This window comes from Octodon degus, unplaced genomic scaffold (genome assembly GCF_000260255.1).
Source record: "Octodon degus isolate 3935 unplaced genomic scaffold, OctDeg1.0 scaffold00060, whole genome shotgun sequence".
Taxonomy (NCBI): domain Eukaryota; kingdom Metazoa; phylum Chordata; class Mammalia; order Rodentia; family Octodontidae; genus Octodon; species Octodon degus.
Window position 1 is genome coordinate 3,403,202 of NW_004524636.1, and position 19,381 is coordinate 3,422,582.

General features: G+C 47.8%; 1 protein-coding gene across 3 annotated transcripts in view; it reads right to left on the reverse strand.

The window, feature by feature from the left end:
- Slc23a2 (solute carrier family 23 member 2) overlaps positions 1-19,381 on the reverse strand; it is a 127,979-nt gene that overhangs the window by 36,340 nt on the left and 72,258 nt on the right. For all 3 annotated transcript variants that reach the window (XM_023718563.1, XM_023718564.1, XM_004634277.2), the window contains exons 4-8: positions 18,294-18,410; positions 14,655-14,812; positions 5,499-5,587; positions 4,424-4,494; positions 3,209-3,390 (exon numbers count right to left, since the gene is read on the reverse strand). In XM_023718563.1, the coding sequence (XP_023574331.1) occupies positions 3,209-3,390; positions 4,424-4,494; positions 5,499-5,587; positions 14,655-14,812; positions 18,294-18,410 (617 nt within the window). The remainder of the gene's footprint in view (positions 1-3,208; positions 3,391-4,423; positions 4,495-5,498; positions 5,588-14,654; positions 14,813-18,293; positions 18,411-19,381) is intronic.

Sequence of the window (19,381 nt, forward strand, 5' to 3'; positions counted from 1 at the left end):
CTGACAAATGCAAGGATCCAGGTTCAATCTCTGGTACTTCATGCTGTGCCAGCCCCGGAACAGCAGGCCGGCCCTGAAGCCAGGCATGATGGCACATGCCTGTAATCCCAGAGCTGGGGAGACGGAGACAGGAGGACCACTATGAGTCTGAGCTGCATAGCAAGACCTTGTACCAAATAAAACATTAAAAAAAGAGAAAGAAACAATACATGAAGACTTTAGAATTAGAAAAAGATCAAATAAAAAAATAGGCAACTGAAATGAACAGACATCTCAAAAAAATTCCAATGGCCAACGAATACATGAAAAAAAACCCAATACCTCTAGCCATTACAGAAATGCAAATTAAAACAGGTCATATTTTATTTTACTCCAGAAAACAATGAGTCTGATCAAGATAATCAAATAATAATGCTAGCACAGATACAGAGGAAAAGGAGCCCTTGTGTTGTGGGTGGGAATGTAAACTGGTAGCACCACTGTGAAAATCTGTGTGGAGACTCCTCCAAAAGTTAAAACTAGAGATTCCACTTGACCCAGTTGTTTTTCTTCCAGCCATCTTCCCAAGAGAATTAGTGACATCATTCTATAATGATACACACATACCAGTGTTTATAGCCGCACAGTGCACAATAGCTAAATCCGGAAGTGGCCTGTGGTATCACACACAGTGCAGTATTACTCTGATATAAACAAGGATAAACTGGAACTATGTGGAGGAAAATGGATGCACCCTGAGGCCATAATGTTAAATGAAATAAATCAGACACACTAATACTGCACGGTTTCTTTGATGAGAAACAAGTAAGAAATAAAAAACAAAACAAAAGATGATTATAGAAAATAATGAGTTAGATCTTTTGCATATGGGGAGAGGACCGAGAAATGGAGTAAGGCAGAAGGAGAAAGGAGAAGGGGATTAAAAAAGTTAACATGTGTTGTACACACACACAGCTCCCCAGGAGGAATGTGATCATCACATGTTACATTTCTTTCTTTTCTTTTTTGGCAGAACCGGGGATTGAACTCAGGCCCTTGCGTTTGCCAGGGAAGCACTTATTCCACTGAGCCATCTCCCCGGCCTGTGATCATTACGTGTTACGAACATGTACTAATAACCCCCAAAAAGTCTCTATGTTTTGGTGGTACTAAGGATTAAACCTCAGATCCTCACACTGAGCTACATCCCCAGCCCTTTTTAACTTGAGACAGGGTCTCATGAAGTCACTCAACTGCCCCAGCTGGGTCTGAATTTGTCACCTCCTGCCTCCACATTTTGGAGTGCTGAAAGCGTACACACCACCATACCTGGCTCCATGAAGTTTTTTGTTTTTTTGTTTTAAGATTTATTTATTTATTTATTTATTTAGTGTCTGTGTGTGGCCAGCTCAGCCCACCAGGCTGGCTGGCATGTGGTGCTGGGGGACTGAACCGCGGTCCCTGTGCTTTGCTTAGCTTAGCTTGTTCTAAGTAGGTGCTTTAGACCACTGAGCCATCTCACCAGCCCCTCCATGAAGTTTTAATGCACTCACTGTCCAACCATGTGGGGCAGAGCTCAAAGGCATTTGACAAGGCTCTTGACTGTTCTACGGTCCACTGTTTCCTGGGTCCTCCTTGCTTATTCACAATGCAACAGAAGGTGGTCCTGAAGCTAGGGGTGCCATGAGGACCAGTCCTTGTCCTCATAGAGGTGATGTTACAAAAAAGATTTGGAAACCAAAACTCACAAGAGTAGAAATGGAAAGCTCCACAGAAGGATTAACCAATAAAGCTGAAGAAACCAAAGAAAAAGATGCCAAGACAGGAAAGTAGAGGAAGAGCTGAGAAGTCCAACATGCCAGGAGGTCCACACAGACAGGCTAGGGGGCGGGGAGGAATGTGTCTGTGAGTAATGCAGTTCCCACCTCACCTGCCTGGGTTCCTAGAGAGAAGCCAGGTGCACGGTCAAGAGATGCAAACAGCTGCATGGCACCAAGCACCAGCAGGGGAGGCTTCAGGGGTCACAACTGTGTAAAGGCTTCTGGGAGTTTTTCTTGTGTCTAACCAAAGCATCAGAGGAGAAAGGAAGACATCAATGACTGGGCACATTACGGGGCTGGCAAGGACCAGCGCAGGAGGAGACTAGCAGGGCACCGGCTGAGGATGGGCGAGTGGCAGCAAAGGCCCAGAGATCGAGAAGAGCCAGAATGGCTCTGTAGCTGGGAGCCAGGTAGGGAAGGGAGGCACTGAGGGTGGGTGACTCTGGGCCTTCTGGCTTATGCAACCAAAAGCAGTGTGTCACTTGCTAAAAGGAGAAGACAAGAGAAGGGAATGTTTTCAGAAAGGAGGTAGGGAACCCAAAGTGTGGGGTCTTTTACTTAAAATTTGTGGAACAGCAAGTGCAAAGGGCAAGCCTGGAGCTCAGAGGTCTGGGCACAGGTAGAAGTCCCCAGCATCAAGAGGCCACCACCCCAGGAGAAGGTAGTGAGGAGTAGGAAGCTGAGGACCAAGTTCAGACAGATCAGCCCCAAGAGCCAGAGGCCAGGAGGAGAAGTCCATGTCAGCTATTTAAGTTTTCTGGAACATCACCTCTTCTATTATATTTGGTTTGGTTTTGTTCTTAATCTGGGGAGGCACAGTGGCCTCCCTCTACACTCACAGCTTCTTCTTTCATCCTCAACGGCCTTGCCAGAAGCGGGGCTGGGCTGATCTGTCCTCAGAGGACCAGCGTTGAAGGTTATCATTTCCATTTGCTTCACCTTTTTTCCATGTTTTCTTAATTCTTTCCCTCACTTTCAGCAGACTGTTTTTTCATCTTGTTTTTCTAGCTAATGACAGTAAGTCCTTCAAGTACCACATTAAGTCTCCCTTCTCCACATCTCTGCCAAGTCTGTCTCTAAATCTGCTCAAACTACATGTCACTTCCCAGCCTCTGGGTCTAAAACAACCCTTGAGCTATTCCTTACCATGAACTGAATAAAGTTTAAACCATCACAGCATCAAATATACATATATTTTTTTCTTCCCTCTTTCCAAAGTCTGCGACAATATTTCAAAAGGTTGTTGCAGGTGGGGACCTGGCTTGGTCATGCTGCACCTGCCCACCCGGTATGAGGCTGAGGTTCAATCCCCATGACTGCCAAACAACGAGCAGTCTGTCCCTCAGGCTTGGGGGTGAGGAGAGGGAATTAGGTTCTCTGAGATCCTGCCAGGAGCTGAGAACACTCACAGCATGGCGATGCCCCAGTGCTTCCCCGCCCTTTCTCCAGCTGCCTGGAAACCAGAAAGGCCGATGAGGGCCACAGTGGGTGTGATGGTCAGTGGCCCTATGTACCGCAGCAGAGCCCCAGGCAGGCCCAGGAACCCGATGACCACTTCTATTAATGAGGACATGATGATGGCGCCCTGGATCTGAAAGAGACGGAACAGGCATGAGAATGGCCTTCACAGATGTTGAACACTCCACCCATCACCTTCATCCCCAACTCACAACTCTGCAAGCCACGAGTTATCACACCACATGGCAGGCAGGACACCTGGCAAAGTCCCTGGGACCCCACCCAAGTTTCAGTGATGTGAAGCAGGCCAAGCAAACTTGAGTAGGACATCCCTGAAGGAAAAAATGACAGAAAGGGCACTGGACACAGCCTTTTCCACTGATGGGACAGAAAAGTTCCCAGTGGAAACACATTTCAAAACCAGCCTTTCAGGAACACCGTAGTAACTGGACTCTTGGCTTTGAAGAGTGAACTCCTGGAGCACATTTAAAAGATAAAATTTTGCTGGGTATGGTGGCACATGCCTGTAATCCTAGTGCTCAGGAGGCTGAGGCAAGAGAACTGCCACGAGTTCAAGGTCATCTTGAGCTACATAGTGAGTTCAAGGCCAGCCTTGTAGCAAGACCCTGTCCCTCCAAAAAGTAAAAGTTAAAAAAAAAAAAAAAAGAGGATAAAATTTCTAAAGGAATGTCTCTATTGTGTAGAATGCACAAATCTGTGTTAAATTGTAATGATCTCATGGGTTTGGGAAAATCTGAACACACTGTTAGCTGCTCTTTGAGTCTGCTGACTGCCAAGCACTGTTCTTATTCAAGTGCACTTTGGCAGACAAGCATCTGTGGTGCTGTCAACAAACACAGGCTGCTGTCGGGCCAGCAAGACCCATTCTGCTGTCTGTCAACAGTGTCGAGAGCTCCAGAGAGGGGGCCTCAGCTGGCTGCACAGGGCGTGAGCAGGCAGGCCTGTGGGTCTGCGGGAGGAAGGGAGCAGCGCTGGCTGCAGGCACAGAGCCATGCCACCATTGATTTAACAGTGGAATAAACACTTCATAGTTGGATGTGAAAAGAAAGCCTTGGGAAGAGCAACTGCAATTTCTTGGGTACAGCCAACATCAAAGCCGAGAAGAAACATGAAGAAGCTGCAGGGGGACAGCCATCGTCCTTTACCTCTCGAATCCGTGGATACCAGATGTGTTCTGTGTGTAATAGCTCTGCTGTTCCATTGCCAACTGAAACATCTTAAAAACAAAAACAGACAAAGGTTTTCTTGGAGTGATTCTGCTGTTTCACAGGGCATGCTCATTTTACCCTTTAAGAAGAATCTCCCCGTTACAAGTACACTGGTGTCATCACCTATCCATAAAATTGAACCTGCAGCAGTAGGGCTTGTCGTACTGCAAGGGGTTGGGGGGTGGTCCCCAGCACTAATTTAACCAAATGTCCTACTCCACTAGAGCTCCCTAGCATGTCACAAGCTGATGGAAGTGGTGCTGCCCATTACTAGTACCAGCTTCACACAGGAACCAACCTTTGCAAGCAGCTAACTGAAATGTCCGGCAGCAAGGTTGCTGGACTGAGGTAGTAAAACCTTAGATAAAACAGAGGGCTTTTTCCATTTCCTAAATCAAATTAATGGTCACAAAGTAACTCCTAGGAGCAAGGAAGGAAATGAAGGCTGGAAAACTTAGCTCCTAGAACCTCAAAATATAACTGCATTTTCAGAGTACACCAGGTCTGACTCTGATTTTCTCAAATTTCTTATCTTTTCCTGAGCTTATCAGGTTCCTTAAGGATCTCTGCAATCCCTAAGGAAGGGGAATGAAAGTCATTTGCAGAAAACCACAGTAGCCAGATCCTTAAAAGGCAAAGATGATCCACAGAAGGGATGCTGACGCAGCCGAGACCATGATTACGGGTGGGTCATAAAATCCACTGAAAGAGAGAGGCAGCAAATAGCACAAATGTTTTCCTATTCCTTTCCCATATTTGTCCCTTTCAATAGTATAGAGAAATGAGGTCATTTCTGGCCCTTACTTGTTCTAGGGTTAGGGATGAATGAGTGGATAGAAAGAGAGAGACAGAAACGGTCCATAGATTGGAGCATTCTGAGCTGTTTCTGGGTCAGTGTACTCTGCCTAACTCCAGAAGGAGGGAACACCACTCAGGGCATCGTGTCCAGGCCTCCCTTTTATCACCTGCATTCAAGGACCCCAATGACATATGTGGAAATAACTGCAATTACCTGTGGTGTTACATTTCCATTTATCTAAAGACAGGATGGCTCGAGCAGGGGCCAAAAATGCAAAAGCACTGGCCTGAAACAGGGGTAACCTAAAAGAAACGAGACCAAAACCATGATCACAGCATCAGGAACTACCGAGGTAGTTCACTATTTGCAGCTTAACAGTCTTTTCCATAGATACACGGCACATCGGTAAGGCAGACACACCTGAAGAAAGCCCCGCTCTGCACAGCTCTATGGGCGCTCCATCCTCCCCTCCTGCCACTCTGCCCCCAAGCAGCTCCAGGGGAACCCTGTGGTCAGCGCCAGCACCCCAACGCCAGCCCCTGCCATGGCCAGTCCCTGCCATTGCCACCTTTCCCCTTGGGGGTGGGGGCTGACCCTAAGAAACTAGTTTCCCCTCCCTCCCTTCAAATTCTCTTCAGTTGTCACCGGAAAAAAACTATCTCCTTTTGTTGTTGCATTTTATGAGTCAAAAACCACTCTAGTCATAAAAGTATTGAGATCATTAAAGTAATAAAATCACGTTAGTGACCTAGGTGTCAAGGAAAGCTGTTCATTACACAGTGACAGTAGATACCATAAATATGGTGCTTAATCATAAAAAAATACTTCAGTGTTCTAACATATTTCAAAGAACTGAGAAAGCATTCTCCATTAAACTTCCTATCCGTATCCTCCAGTTAAATGCAGACACCCTCAAATGCCATCATTCAGTTATACTTTAGATAATTTATAATGACTTTATGAATAATTTAGCTTCCCAAAGATTTTGCCATTTTTATGGAAAATGTACATCACTTCAGCTAAGCTGTACAAGAGTGGTTTTATTGGTCAGCATGACAACTTAATATTTTTTTCATAGTACTTGGGGGTAAAGTATAAAACTCGCTTCTGATGTCTGCAAGGAAAGGAAATGCAAGGCACCCAGTTCCTTAACTGCCCCGAGACTTTGCCAGTGACAGGAAGCCAGCCTTCACCCTCTGAGCAGCAAGTCCTGCTCCCAGCAACAGAACTGAAGTGGCCCTGGTTAAAACACAGAGTGGCTGTCCAGAGCCCAGTACAACCCACTCTGAGTCAGATGAGTCAAGGTTCCTTTGTCAAGATGCCCTCCTGGCCGATTCAGTCATGCAATGAAATCAACTGAACAGGTAGGGCAGGCTTTAGGGCAGAGGTGAGCCGCACAATACAAACCAGATGCACTGCTGGCAGCCATTCACAGGGGCGTGCCCTCACCAACCATCCAGCTACAATTACCTGCCTAAGGGGCCCCAGCAAAGAAAGGGCTGTAGAGTGGAAGTGAAGGTCACCTAAAGCGGAAAAATACTTCAAAGGAAAAACATCTCCTGCCTTACGTACGCAATGCCTTAGGCACAAATCTTCAGGGGCGAAGGGGGTCAGCATGCCATTAGAAATGGATGCAACCCATGTCTAATGGTCCAAAACATGTCCATTTTGAGTTTCAGACTGAAAGCAAGGTATCCTCGGTGAACATACTAAGAACAGCAAGCCGCATCAACATTGTCATCACACTGTACCAGTGTGCCCCTAGAAGGGGCAGAAATCAAGACTGGCTCTGGGTTTCATTCCTCAGTCAACCCCAGTCTGAAGCTGATCTCAGCACCTTTCAGGACAAGCATTTTATGGTTTATCCAGGACAAAAGGCCCTAAAGAGCACTGCTCACAGAACCTCCCATGCTGGCCAGGGTCCTGGGTTGCTGAGAGTAGATGGCACCAGCAGAGAAAGTCTCCTGGGGTATGCTGGGGAGGATCTGCCCAGGCTGGCAATGTGTGTGGGGCAGTGTAGCTTTGTAACTAACTGGCAGCACAAATTGATGGCCTGAATGAAATGACCTCAGGGAAACTATGGTAGGATCACCCAACACATTTAGTGGCACTTTGCTTGATCATAGGTGGCAGGCCTGATGAGCAGCACCCTAAAAGCTGGTCACAGGACGCACTCCGGCATGGGTACTGAGGTGCTCTCACACTGCCTGGCCTGACACACTTGCCCCTGGGGTCCCAAAAAGAGCAGGTGGGCCTGTGTCAGCACTGCTACATGCCTAGAACCGACAAACATACTATGAAGGCACTGCTCCCAAATGTTCTTTAAACTGAATTCTGTTAGACTACAAATAAGGGGACAAGGCTTCCCAATGTGTTGATTTTTAACTGCAAATATGGGAGAGGACATCGTTTAAATTAAAAGCACTTAGTACTGAGATCAGAAGACATGTACATGACTTTCACAATAAATCCATATACAAAGCTGCCTCTGGTGCCATCAGAAAAGGGTCATAAAAACCAGAGGAGGTCATGAGTCCCCCACAAAGCACCATGAAGGTGCAACATGTATCTGTCGAGAAATAAAACTGTTTAATGGAAAACGAGAACAAAACTCAGCACAGCGCTCCGCGTCTGGTGTCCTCGATCTACCATGAGCAACCAGAGTTGGTACCCAGTCTTGCACAGCCCAACGAACTCCAGCTTGAATCTGGACCACAGGGCAAATTTAAATAATAAGCTCTAAGAAATCTAAGTACACTTACTTTTTTTTTTTTTTTCACACTTGCTTTTGAGGAGATATAGTTTTACCACTCCATCAACTACCGGGCATGTGTGTCCTAGTGCTTTTAAACAAAAGCAACATGCAATGTGTCAAAGAAACTTTTTTCTTAATTGGTAACAATATTTATAGTTTATCTAGCCATGCCTCTACCATCTTTCAGCTGAACAGCCACAAAGTAGCCTGCACACCTAGTACATGTCACATGTCAGCAGAAATCTTTTAACATTAAGAACACTTTAGCTGGGCATGGTGGCCTACAACTGTAATCCCAGCCCTCAGGAGGCTGAGGCAGGAGAGCTGCTATGCATTCAAGGCTGCCTTGGACTACACAGTGAGACCTTGTCTCAAAAAAAAAAAAAAAATAAGTATTTCTACACCAATAGCTTCCCCTTATTATACCCAAGAAAAGAACATTAATAATATAATCCAATATCAAAGTATACTGAAGTTTCTGTTACCCGATGCAATCCAATAGTCTATACAATATACTGTGCTTAGGTCACAGGTCCTATGAACTATGTCACATCGGGTACCTTGCATGTCCCACTAGGTGGGATGCTTGCTCTGGGTGGTGACTTCTGCATCTTTTCATTTGAAAAGTACTCACTATATGTGTAATTAATAATTTGTAGGTTGATTCTTAGGTTGTGTGGATAGCATATTATCATTTGCTTTATATTCTAACATGGGGATTTAAACACTTTGACTTTCTGAAAGATAAAAACAATATGATTTTCCAGTTTTATCATTCCATCTATTTAGTAAACATCTTTTTGCAAGAATGTTACTTTTTATCCAGGTCAATTCCTCCTTTCTAGTCTCTAAACATCACTGTAGGCTCACGAATTCTCTTTTCACTCCAGATTTTCTATCATGACCTTGTCTAAAGCAGCCTGTTCGATCCAGTTCCTATTCCTTTTGACAGAGCCTGCCCTTCTTTTCCCTCCCTTCCCCATTCTTTGTTTAAGTCCCTAGCTTTCTGGCCTGACATGGTCCGGGTTTAGCGTGTCCTTTCCTCAGTCCACACTCCGGGGTCAACTACTCTGTCAAGGACAGCGGTTAGGAGCCGAGACCTGGGCTCTAGGTGGATTTTCTGTCACTGCAGTGTTACTGTTTCTAACAATGCCTTCTTTTTAAAATCAGGGATTATAATGATACCTATGATTCAACCTAATTCCATATGACCCTTCTTCCTTTCTCTATTTTATCTTTCTTTCCTTTGGGTAATCTCCTTTTTGAACATGATAGTATCAACTATTCCAGGTCAAAGGTTTGCTAGCATCTAAGACTTCTACTACTCTAAGATCCAGCCAGGTACCCAAGGGCACGAGAGTCGGGGCGTGACAATGTACTGTGCTGATCACAGCTGGTGTGCACGGGATGCCCATGTAGGCCCATGTCAGAAAGGATAGCTACTGTAAAGAGCACTTCACAGAATCTTGCCAGCTCGGTATCTGCAAGGGGTGTGGAGGGAGAACACAATGTACTCCTTAATATGTCAGTTATGCGTAATAGTTCCAGCATTTAAGAAAGAGAAAAAGTGAAAGAGCTCCCCTCTCCTGTACTGGGGATTATGCTGCCCTCCACTCCTGGTCTGTGCTGCTTCAGCTAGCCACCTGGCTATAGAGAAGGGTAAAGGGGCACAAACGGGGCCACCAGGAAGATGAGCCACGAGAGCACAGAGAAGTGCCAGACGGGGGAGGTGAAAGTCAAACACTACCTATATCACTCAAGAGGACCCAGTCGCTTTCTAGTACCTGCTTGTCAGGACTGGGCACCAACAAAAACGCAGTACCATAAAGGGAGACTGCCGTCCCATAGGGCAAGTGTGAGGAGCAACCTCAGAGGGCCCTGGACACAGCCTTAGAGGACAAGAGGCTGGTGCAGGAGTCCCTCAGGTCTCAGCAGGAGCTGCATCAAATGCCACTATCCACTTTTGATGGGCTCTGTGACAGGTTCAGGGGTCAGACAGGCCCAGCCTGTCAGGGTGCTGGCTGTGTGGCCACAGCCCATGCCCATTCCCTGCCACATGTGTTAGGGCCACACTGCTCCACCAGGTTGCACCCCCTCTGCCTCATCTGCCCCCTTCCCTTCTGAAGGGCTCATGTGTCAAATAAGGGCCAATAGTCTGCAGGGTGCACTGACACTCGATACACCTTCATCATTTTATACTAGTGGGAAGAAGGCTTTGGGAGACCAGGCAGCCTGGCCAGAGTCCCAGAGCAGGAAAGGCAGAGACCTGAGCCCCAACCCCCAGTGTGGCTGCCTAGGGCAGTGAACTTTTCCAAGGTCGTTCTCCTCAGGCACTCCCTGGCCTCTCATTGTAATGTAGTTCTTCAACATTCTCTTAGTGAAGTGAAGTAGCTGGTAAATTTGACGGGGGGGGGGGGGCGCCGGCCGGCGCCAAACCAGACAACCTGCTATTATGTGCCTACTTGTTATCACCTCCTCAGGGACTTCGGCAAAAATGTTCACCCTGAATCATCGATAGCCCTGGCTTCTTTTCCAGGTTCCAACAAATAAGGGAAATTATGAAACAGTTCAAACACCATGAGAAATTGCTCAGACAATTCCAAAGCATGGGATACCCTGATGACCAGACTATCCCTGTGACTGATAAGAGAGAAAAAGAGACACTGGGAACAAAGGCTCCACATGAGCTCAGCTGGGTGCTGACTTGGGGAGTCCAAGGCGACAGCTACCAAAGTACTTTAGGGACTAGTGGGGAAGTAAGTGCGGACTGCCGGGAGATGCTACGATGGAAGCACTTCGTTTTCCCAGGGCCATCAGTGGGATCCTGATTACCAGGTGGCTCTCATTCCTAGGGGAGAGTGGAGTGTGTATGGGTGAGCCATCGTGCTCAAAACAGTAACAGTAGCATAAGCACCCTGTAGACGTGTATGCAAGAAGAATCTACTCATTGCATCCTTTCACTCTGTCAAGTTCCATCAACAGCCATGAGCTCAAAGCCCCCAGATTCAGGGCCTTGCCTGCACATCTCCCAGGTCCCACGTACCTTTTAAGATTGAAGAAGCAGACCCTATCTCTCTTGAGCAGGACTGTTTCAGGCTGACTGAGCTTGGGTGGGGTCTCTGAACAACTCTGCCCTGACTGCAACAGACTGTAAGGCTTCGCACTAATTCCCAGAATGAGCTGAAGGGCCACTGGAAGGGACAGGGATAGCACATACCAACTAGAATGAGGACAACCCTGCCAAGTTCCCTCAAGCAAACTCAGCAGTGAAGATGCTGAAAGCAAAGCACCAGGAACCAAGGTCAAAGGAGAAGGAAGAGGCAGAGTGGGGAGGCAGAAGGAGAGAAGGAAAAACAGTCACCCTGAAAAGGCCCATATCCCAGCAGATGGAGGCTCTGGGCAGGGACCGATATACACAAGTCATACAAGTGGTGCTGAGATTCCAGAGCTTGCTTATAGTATGACAGCAGTCCCCAGAGCACAGGAGCCCACGTGGGTGGTAGCAGTGAGGGAGCGGTGCATGTGCCCAATTGTACTCTGGCACCTAAAGGTTGGTGCCCTGTGCTTGGGGCAAAGTCTGCAAAGCCATCATGTTATCACTACAATTTTTCCATCAATTCTGGCTACTTTTATGGCACAACCATTTCCAGGCCAGCCCAGAGCCTGTCTTGACAGGACAGCCCCACCCAGCACACAACCTCATGGCTTCAGAGTTCTCAGGCCCCCTCAGAAGCAGGGGCCCGAGCCGGTCCTGAGGGCCCATGACCCCAGAACACCTAGTACAACTGGCATGAGTGACAGCAAGCAGCAGGAGTACACACACACAGAACTGACCGGCAGCAGGAACTGTGCCATTTGGAAAGGACTGTGAACCTGCCTAAAATTATGAACGTTGAAAGGGAAACAACTCTTCCTGCTACTCTGAGCCTGAGAAGCCCCACAACCCCATATGGTTTGCCTGTAAACCTCAGTGACGACACTGGGAATGAATTCCCCTTGGCCTTCCCTGCCTTCTCCTCCCACAGGGGCCACCCTTGTATCCCTCACTTTTCTGTTTACTTGATCCTGTTTTGAGCAGGAAATAAATATAAGGGCCTGTCAAAATTTGTAGTTTATGATAACCCACATCACACGCATTTAGTGGAACAAAAGAATGTTTAGCGACAGCCTATAACCTCCTAAGCTATTTGGAGAAGCTTATAATTCACAATAATACAACAGGTGGTTAAAACAATGGTGAAATGTCATCCACTGGGCACCTCCAGCAGCGGTGGAGAGACCACCTGCCCATCTCAATGCTGAGTAGCTGGGTCTCCTCACTTCTCTGCCATTGCTCAAACCAAAGCCTTTGAGGCACAGGCTCAGCTAGTGGGCCCCTACCAGATCCCAGCCCATCTGCTAACAGGGAAAACTTGTGCTTATAGAATGAGGTCAGCCACTTCCTGCCACTGTGCCAGGGTAGAAAATGCTCCCTCACCCCTCAAAGGCTGAGTGCCCACTGAGTCTTCAGGGCCTATCACTACCACCAGCTGCTTGTGACCTGCCAGATCCTGGCAGGACACAATGCTTCATGACAGTGCTGCACCCTATGGCACAGGCTGTGTACTTACCACACACTGTCACTTCCGCTCACCACCTGCTGCACAGACAGACTGAGTATCTGACTTGTCCCCAAGTCAGAATTCTGTTTTCCCAGGGCAAGACTGAGGATACCACACACAGCTCAAGGGCCACGGAAATTCCATGTCTCCAGACCAGCCCCTTGAGAGAGCACTGGGGATGCCCAGCCACAGTGATGAGATGGACCCCCCAAGCCCACACAGTGAGGATGGAGCCCAGAGACAGTTACCTTGTGGGCACAGAGTGTATCACTTCACCCCCATGTTCCACATTTCAGTTCCCCAGCTATCCAGGCAGGGTGCCAACTCCTTCACCTGTTCTTTGTCAGCTCACTACCCTTTCAGAGGAGGAGGAAAGCAGGCCCATACCTGGTCAGGCTATTTGGGTCTTGTGCCCCAACAAGGGGCAAAAGGCTGCCATGCCAAGACTAGAAGGATCACCCAGAGTCCTCCCAGGTCCCTCTGCTGTCCCCCAGTCTCTGCTGGGGCCCAGGCCTTGGCATGGTGTATGTGGGGCAGACACCACTGCAGCCTAGACATCTCCCACCTGCTCTTCACATCAGCCAAGCACTCCCACCCAGAGGCCTTGCCTGTGCTCACAGATGGACTGGCCTCCAAGTTCACAGCAAGCCAGCTGTCTAGGGAAGGAAGCACGTCCCCAGATCCCCGCGCCCTGTGTGCAGAGCAAAGCTCCCAAGTCTCCTAGGTGCTTTCTCATGCATGCTGGGCTGGCAACAGAGAGCCTTGAACGAAGTAAGGCACAAAGGAGGCCACCATCACGAACTGCCTGGCCTGAGTGCTCCATGGAAGGCTTGGGCTGCATCCCTTGTCAGCAGGTGGATGACAGCCCTGTCCCTCTGCCCAGCATAGTGATGTCAGTGGCCTAGTGGGGCTGAGCGCCTGAGAAGCCCAAGGACTTGCATATGCAAGGGCTGTGGCATGTACAGGGGCTGTGGGAAGTCCTCTTAGTACATCATTTACACTGCAAGTGGGACACCCAGAACCACTCAATGCCACCCAGCAAGGGCAGCATTCTAGTTGATAGAATGGAGTTCATGGCTCCCAGGGTGCCCTTGGAGCGTGTGCCTCTCACTGCCACCTTCAGCAAGGATGCTGAAGACTACCTCAGACTGTCTTTGTCAAGTAAGAAACAACAAAAGCGTTCATGCTAAATCAGTCCTGTCAGAATGGGTCCACCCCAGCCCGGCACAGCACAGCCACAGGATGAAGAGGACGGAAGCCAGAACAAAAGAGAGGGCAAGCTCGAGGGAAGGAAAGGAAGATACCCCAGTCCTTCCTGGCTGCTCTACTCTCATGGAGATGCATAGGTGAACAAGCCAGAGCCCCAGCATCAAGGGGCAGCCCCAGCCAGCAGGGAGAAAAGACTCAAAGCCAGAAAAGGGAGCATGGGAGCAAAAGCCACAGTTAAAGAATCAACACAAGATGTACACATGGGAAGTCAGAGGGTGAAGTCTTCCAGGGAGCTGGGTGGACAGAAGGAAGAGCCAGGACAGTGGGTGCCCAGGAGTACCAGGGAGAAGGCTGAGATGGCAGGACACGCAGGGCGGCGGGAATAGGGATCAGCAGTACAGTTGGAAATGTGGAGGGGCAGACAGCAAGGGACACACGGGGCATCAGGCAAATCTCAGTTTGAACACGGAATGGAACTGTAGCCTGGCCAGCCTGGGATGATGTGGCTGGCAGGCTGGAGCACAGTGTGAGTCAGGCAAGAGCCAGGAGGCAGGAAGCCCACTGGTGACCTAGTGGGACAGCCCAGGAGGGGCAAGAAGGACCATTAGGGATGAAGGTCAGAGAGAGGCTGACTTTCCAGACTGCGTCACTGGGAGTGGCTGGTTGCCCTAAACCAAGAAAAGACACACGAGAGAAGTCCTGCAGGTAGGGAGGGCACCAAAAGCCACCAGCATCCCCACTCCAGCGGTCATTCAAGCTGAACCTTGTGGCATGTTGGGATCCCACTCAGCAACCCAGTCTCACCTGCATCCAAATGTGGTCTGCAGCAAAGTGGTGATTCCCACGCAGAAGAAGATGGTCCCGATGAGTTGGCTGGTGGCCCACTGGTCAAACCCCACACACATGGCATCTGCCAGCAGAAAGGGCACTGCGATAGTGCCACTGAAGCAGGTCAGATAGTGCTGTGGGCAGAGGAGAGACGGGAGTGGAAAAGAGTGAAGCCTCCCATTTTCCTTGCCTATACCCTCTCCTTCTCCAAAGCTTCCTGTGGCATCCACAGGGTCCTTTCCTCTTCCTCTATCCTATTAACACATGCAGATACTCTTACATTCTGAAATAAACCCCAGTTACTCACACTGCATTTCTGATTTACTAATATTTTAAATCTACCACCATAGGACAATTACTCTGTGGTTGTTCTGTTTGTGTGTATGGTGTTTCCCATAATTTTCCATGGCGTTGTTTGGTAAACACAGGACTATGCACTGTGGTCAGGAGATGTTCAGGGGTAGAGCTTGGTAGGAATCATCCAGGAGAAGCTGCCATCAGCTCTCCCTTGGAGGCTCTGCCACCACTAGGGGCCTTGGCAGAGCATCCCTCTCTTGGCTGGGTGTCTGCTGTTCCAAAAACACCCTGCATTTCATCCACGCCTGCGTACACAGGCTGCCGGCAGCCCAGAGCACACAGGCACAGGCACTTCTGGGCACAGTCGTGGCTGCTCGGCACGCACAAGTTTGTGTGTGCTTCTGTGTGTGCTAAGAGGAAGGGAACGCAGATGAGGCTTTCACTGTGATTCGACTACAGGAGACTTCCACAACCACCTACAGTAGAAAGCCTTCAAAAAGTACTTTTCTTGCATCTATCTGGAGCCTGCCGGCCAGGGTGAGTTGTTTGCCAAGAGCACACAGCTCCTCTGGCCCTGACTCCTTCATGAGACACGCTTGGTGCAGGCGGCCTGAGCTCTGCAAATCTCGCCACAGTGACGGCAGGCAGCAGGGCCCTGACGCCATCTTCACTGCTTCTCAGAAAGCTCAGGTGAACCCACAACACTAGCTCAAGGAAGTAAGAGTGGAAAGCCAAGCTGTGGAAGGCACCCAAGCCGAAACAGCAAGGACAGTGAGGAGGGGGCGCAGGGGAGAGACCACCCCCCAACACATTCACATCTCAAAAAAATAAAACTAGAAATCCAACCCAGCTATTCCCCTTCTAGGAGTCTTCCGAAAAGAGTTACAGACATCCCACTATAGCGGTGCATGCAGTATGTGCACAGGAGCAGTTCAGGAGATCGGGACCTTGTGAGCAGCCTCAGAGCCTGCCCAGGACAGATGTGCAGCTCAAGAGTGGCCCTGACAAGGGACCATTCCTGTGCCACTGCGGAGGGGCAACTCGAGTCTCATATGAGAAACCCAAATATAAGTAAGGAACCAAATAAAATAGCAAAAGTTTCCTACAGAATTCTTGGTTTATAAATCTAAATTTTTTTTTTTTTTTTTTAATTTGGAACAGGATCTCACTATGCAGCTTGGACTTGTAGTGATCCTCCTGACTCGGCCTCCTTAGCACCAGGTTACAGGCATGTGCCACTATGCCCAGTTTCGGGGCCGGCACAGCTTGCAGTACCAGGGATCAAACCAGGGTCCTTGCACTTTCCAGGCAGGTGCTTAGACCGCTGAGCTATCTCCCCAGCCTCAGCACTCATTTTATTTCTGCATTTTCTGACATTTACAGTATTTGACAGCTTTTTAAAAGACGTAAGCTTTAGACTTTTCAAACCAGGGTCTCTCAGTTCATGGTTATATCACTTTATATTTTTGCCACCTAAAAAACCTTTGGGTGTGAAGAGGGAAGGGGAAAGGAGAAAGGAAAACCAAACAAGTCACCTTACTCATTCCCATTCTCCAAAAGAGCCGCTTATAACCCTACAAGGGAAAGGGTGCTGACAGCCCGGAGGCCCGGAGGGGACATCCTAAGGGCGGGCGCAAGAGGTGTCTGCTGGCTCATGCCTCACCCACCAGCCCCAGCTCATCCGCACCCCCTTCCACCAGAACCTGCAGTAGGTGGTAGAGGGGCTGCTCCACGGCCAGGTTCCCTCCCTCTGCATCCCCTCTACTGGGGCACTTTCCAGGGTCACCCACCTTTCATGGCAGACCTTGCCATGGGGGTGGCCTTGTTGACTAGGTCAGGATGGGAGGTGAAAAGTAATTCCTTTTCACTCTTCTGTGTCCCTCCTTCTATACTCCTGCTCTATTCTTACTATAGTCTTCATTTTATTTCATTTCTCTTGCTTGTCCTCTGAACATTTTTCATCTTTATTTTCCCAGTTTTCTGCCTTCTATTATGAAATTGGTGTTAAAAATTCTCACACGGGAAGAGATTTATTTATGCGTGTATGCAGAATGGCTCAGATAATTGTACTGATAATTTCTGCTGGTTTACAGAGGGCAGCAAGTGATGCTTTAATTTTTTTTTCTTGTCCTTTTTAATTTCTTATAACTTCTTAAAACCAATTTTGCATACTTACATCTGATAATCTAAACAACTAATTTGAAGATAATGTTATGCAATACATTAACCACTGTTGAACTCCTATTGTTTTGTTTGGTGAAGTTCTGTATCATTTCTAATGTTTCGGGTTTTTTTGTTTGTTTTTTCACTATTTTGTATTCTCTTTAGATGGTAAGAAATAACAGAATTGACTTCCTAAAGTTGTGAAACTTAAGTAAAATAATGTATGTATGGTTCTTAGTGCATGTTAATACTCCAAAAATAAAATTCTCACTCATTGCTCTTTGTTGGTTAAGGTTTGTTTGGGTTTTTTTGTGTGTGTGTGAATTTAGGACAGGGTGTACAGGGTGTATAGGGTCTCACTATTCAGATCAGACTCGTAGAGATTCTCCTGTTTTCAGCCTTCCAAGCGCTGGGATTATAAGCACGTGCCACCACGCCCAGTCCCAATCACTGTCTCAGTGCACCCTGGGGGCAGGACTGGCACAGCATGCCGGGGACCAAACCCTGGCCACTGTGCTCTGCTGAAGCAGGTGCTTTAGTCCGCTAAGCTATCTGGCCAGCCCTTGGTTAGCGTTTTTTTTTGACAGGATCTCACTATATAGCTCTGGCTGACTTATAGCAGTCCTCCTGCTTCAGCCTCCAGTGCTTATTGCACTGAGCCATCTCCCCGGCCCCCCACTCATTATTCCTAAGAGCATAATTTTATTTAAAAATTTAATAAATAAAAAATAAACGTGAATTTTCTAAAACTCCAAATGGTAGACATTTAAGCTTCTGCCAGTGGTGACACACTTTACAGTAAGCAACTGTTATGGTTTGTATCTAGTTGTGCCTCCAAAGCCTCATGTAGTCACTGGGGCAGCTTCTAGAGTTTATGGTTAATTCATGATCCAATGCTAAGATTATGGTATGAGTGCTATTCCTGCCCAAAGGTGGGTAATCTGCATTACAATGTAAGAGGCCAGGTAGATGCCCTCCCTTTGCTCTTTGCTGCTTTCTGCTGCCATGAACTGCTGCCCTCTGCCATGTGCCACTCTGTCTTGGAACCAGCTGACCAAAACCTCCACTGTCAGCTAAATAAACCTTTCCTTCCTTAATGTGGGTGTCGGGTATTTTGTCCCAGCAACGAGAAAAGTAACTGAGACAACATCTTACCTGCAGCCCCAGAAATATGCACAGGTACCAGGGAGGAACATCTTCTATGGTATAGATCATGTCTGACCGCTGGGGGTCCAGACTGCCAGTGCTGTCCAGGGTCTCCGCGAGAGAGCTCTGTGAGCAAGGAGGAACAAGGAGGGATTTAGTGAATGCCAGAAAACCATCAGCTGAGCACAGCCCACTGCTGATGACAAGCAGTTTCCGCTTGCTGCTTGGAAATTGCGATCCTTAACCTCCTCTGAGGCAAAGTTAAAGTATACTTGTTCAAAACGACAAGCAATTCTCAGAATTCAGGGGTCCCATGTCCTTTGGCATTAACGCATACCTAAGAGCACCCAGCTTGCTCAAAGATGCTCCCCAAAATTGCAGACCCTTCTGCGTAAACAGAGACTATGGAGACCATTGGACCTGAATGAAGATATGTTGTAAAATGCCTAGTCACTTTTAAACTGATTATCCCTCTGGCCCAAACTAAACTCTGTCCAAAAGGGATCTTTTTACCTAAAATTTAAACCTATGTCTTCCTGCCAAAACAGTTACTCAAAGATGCTGAATGAAAAGACCAAAATTTTCCAAGTCTATCCAGGATAACTCAAAGACCTAAAAATGTATTTAGAGTTTGGACAACAAATTTTCTTCTCCCCTAGCCCCCATTAATTAAGAACTTTGAAAGAAATTAAGAGTTAAAAAAAAAAGAAAGAAAAAAGAAATTCAGTATATTCTTGAAGCCCCAGTCACCACAAAGTCCTAGTCATAGCCCAGATGTTTCTAGGCAGCCTGGGCTTCACTTCCAAGCTTACCCAGCATCAGGCCAAAGAGCAGACTCAAAGCAACCTGGTCTAGCCCTGAAGTCTTCAAACTGCAGCTCCAAGAGGAAGGTAACTGCAGCCTGCGAGCCAAATCCCTTAACTACAAGAAGTGATGCACCTCTGTGGAAAGGTAAATGTCTGAAGTAAGCTGACATTTGATCTAATCTAACTATCTAAATGTGCCCTTTTGGGAAGAATATTTTCTTCTGGCAGATTTGCACTTCGTTGAGCAGGTTCAATTGGACTGTGTGTGTCTTTTGAAAGAGGAGAGAGAGA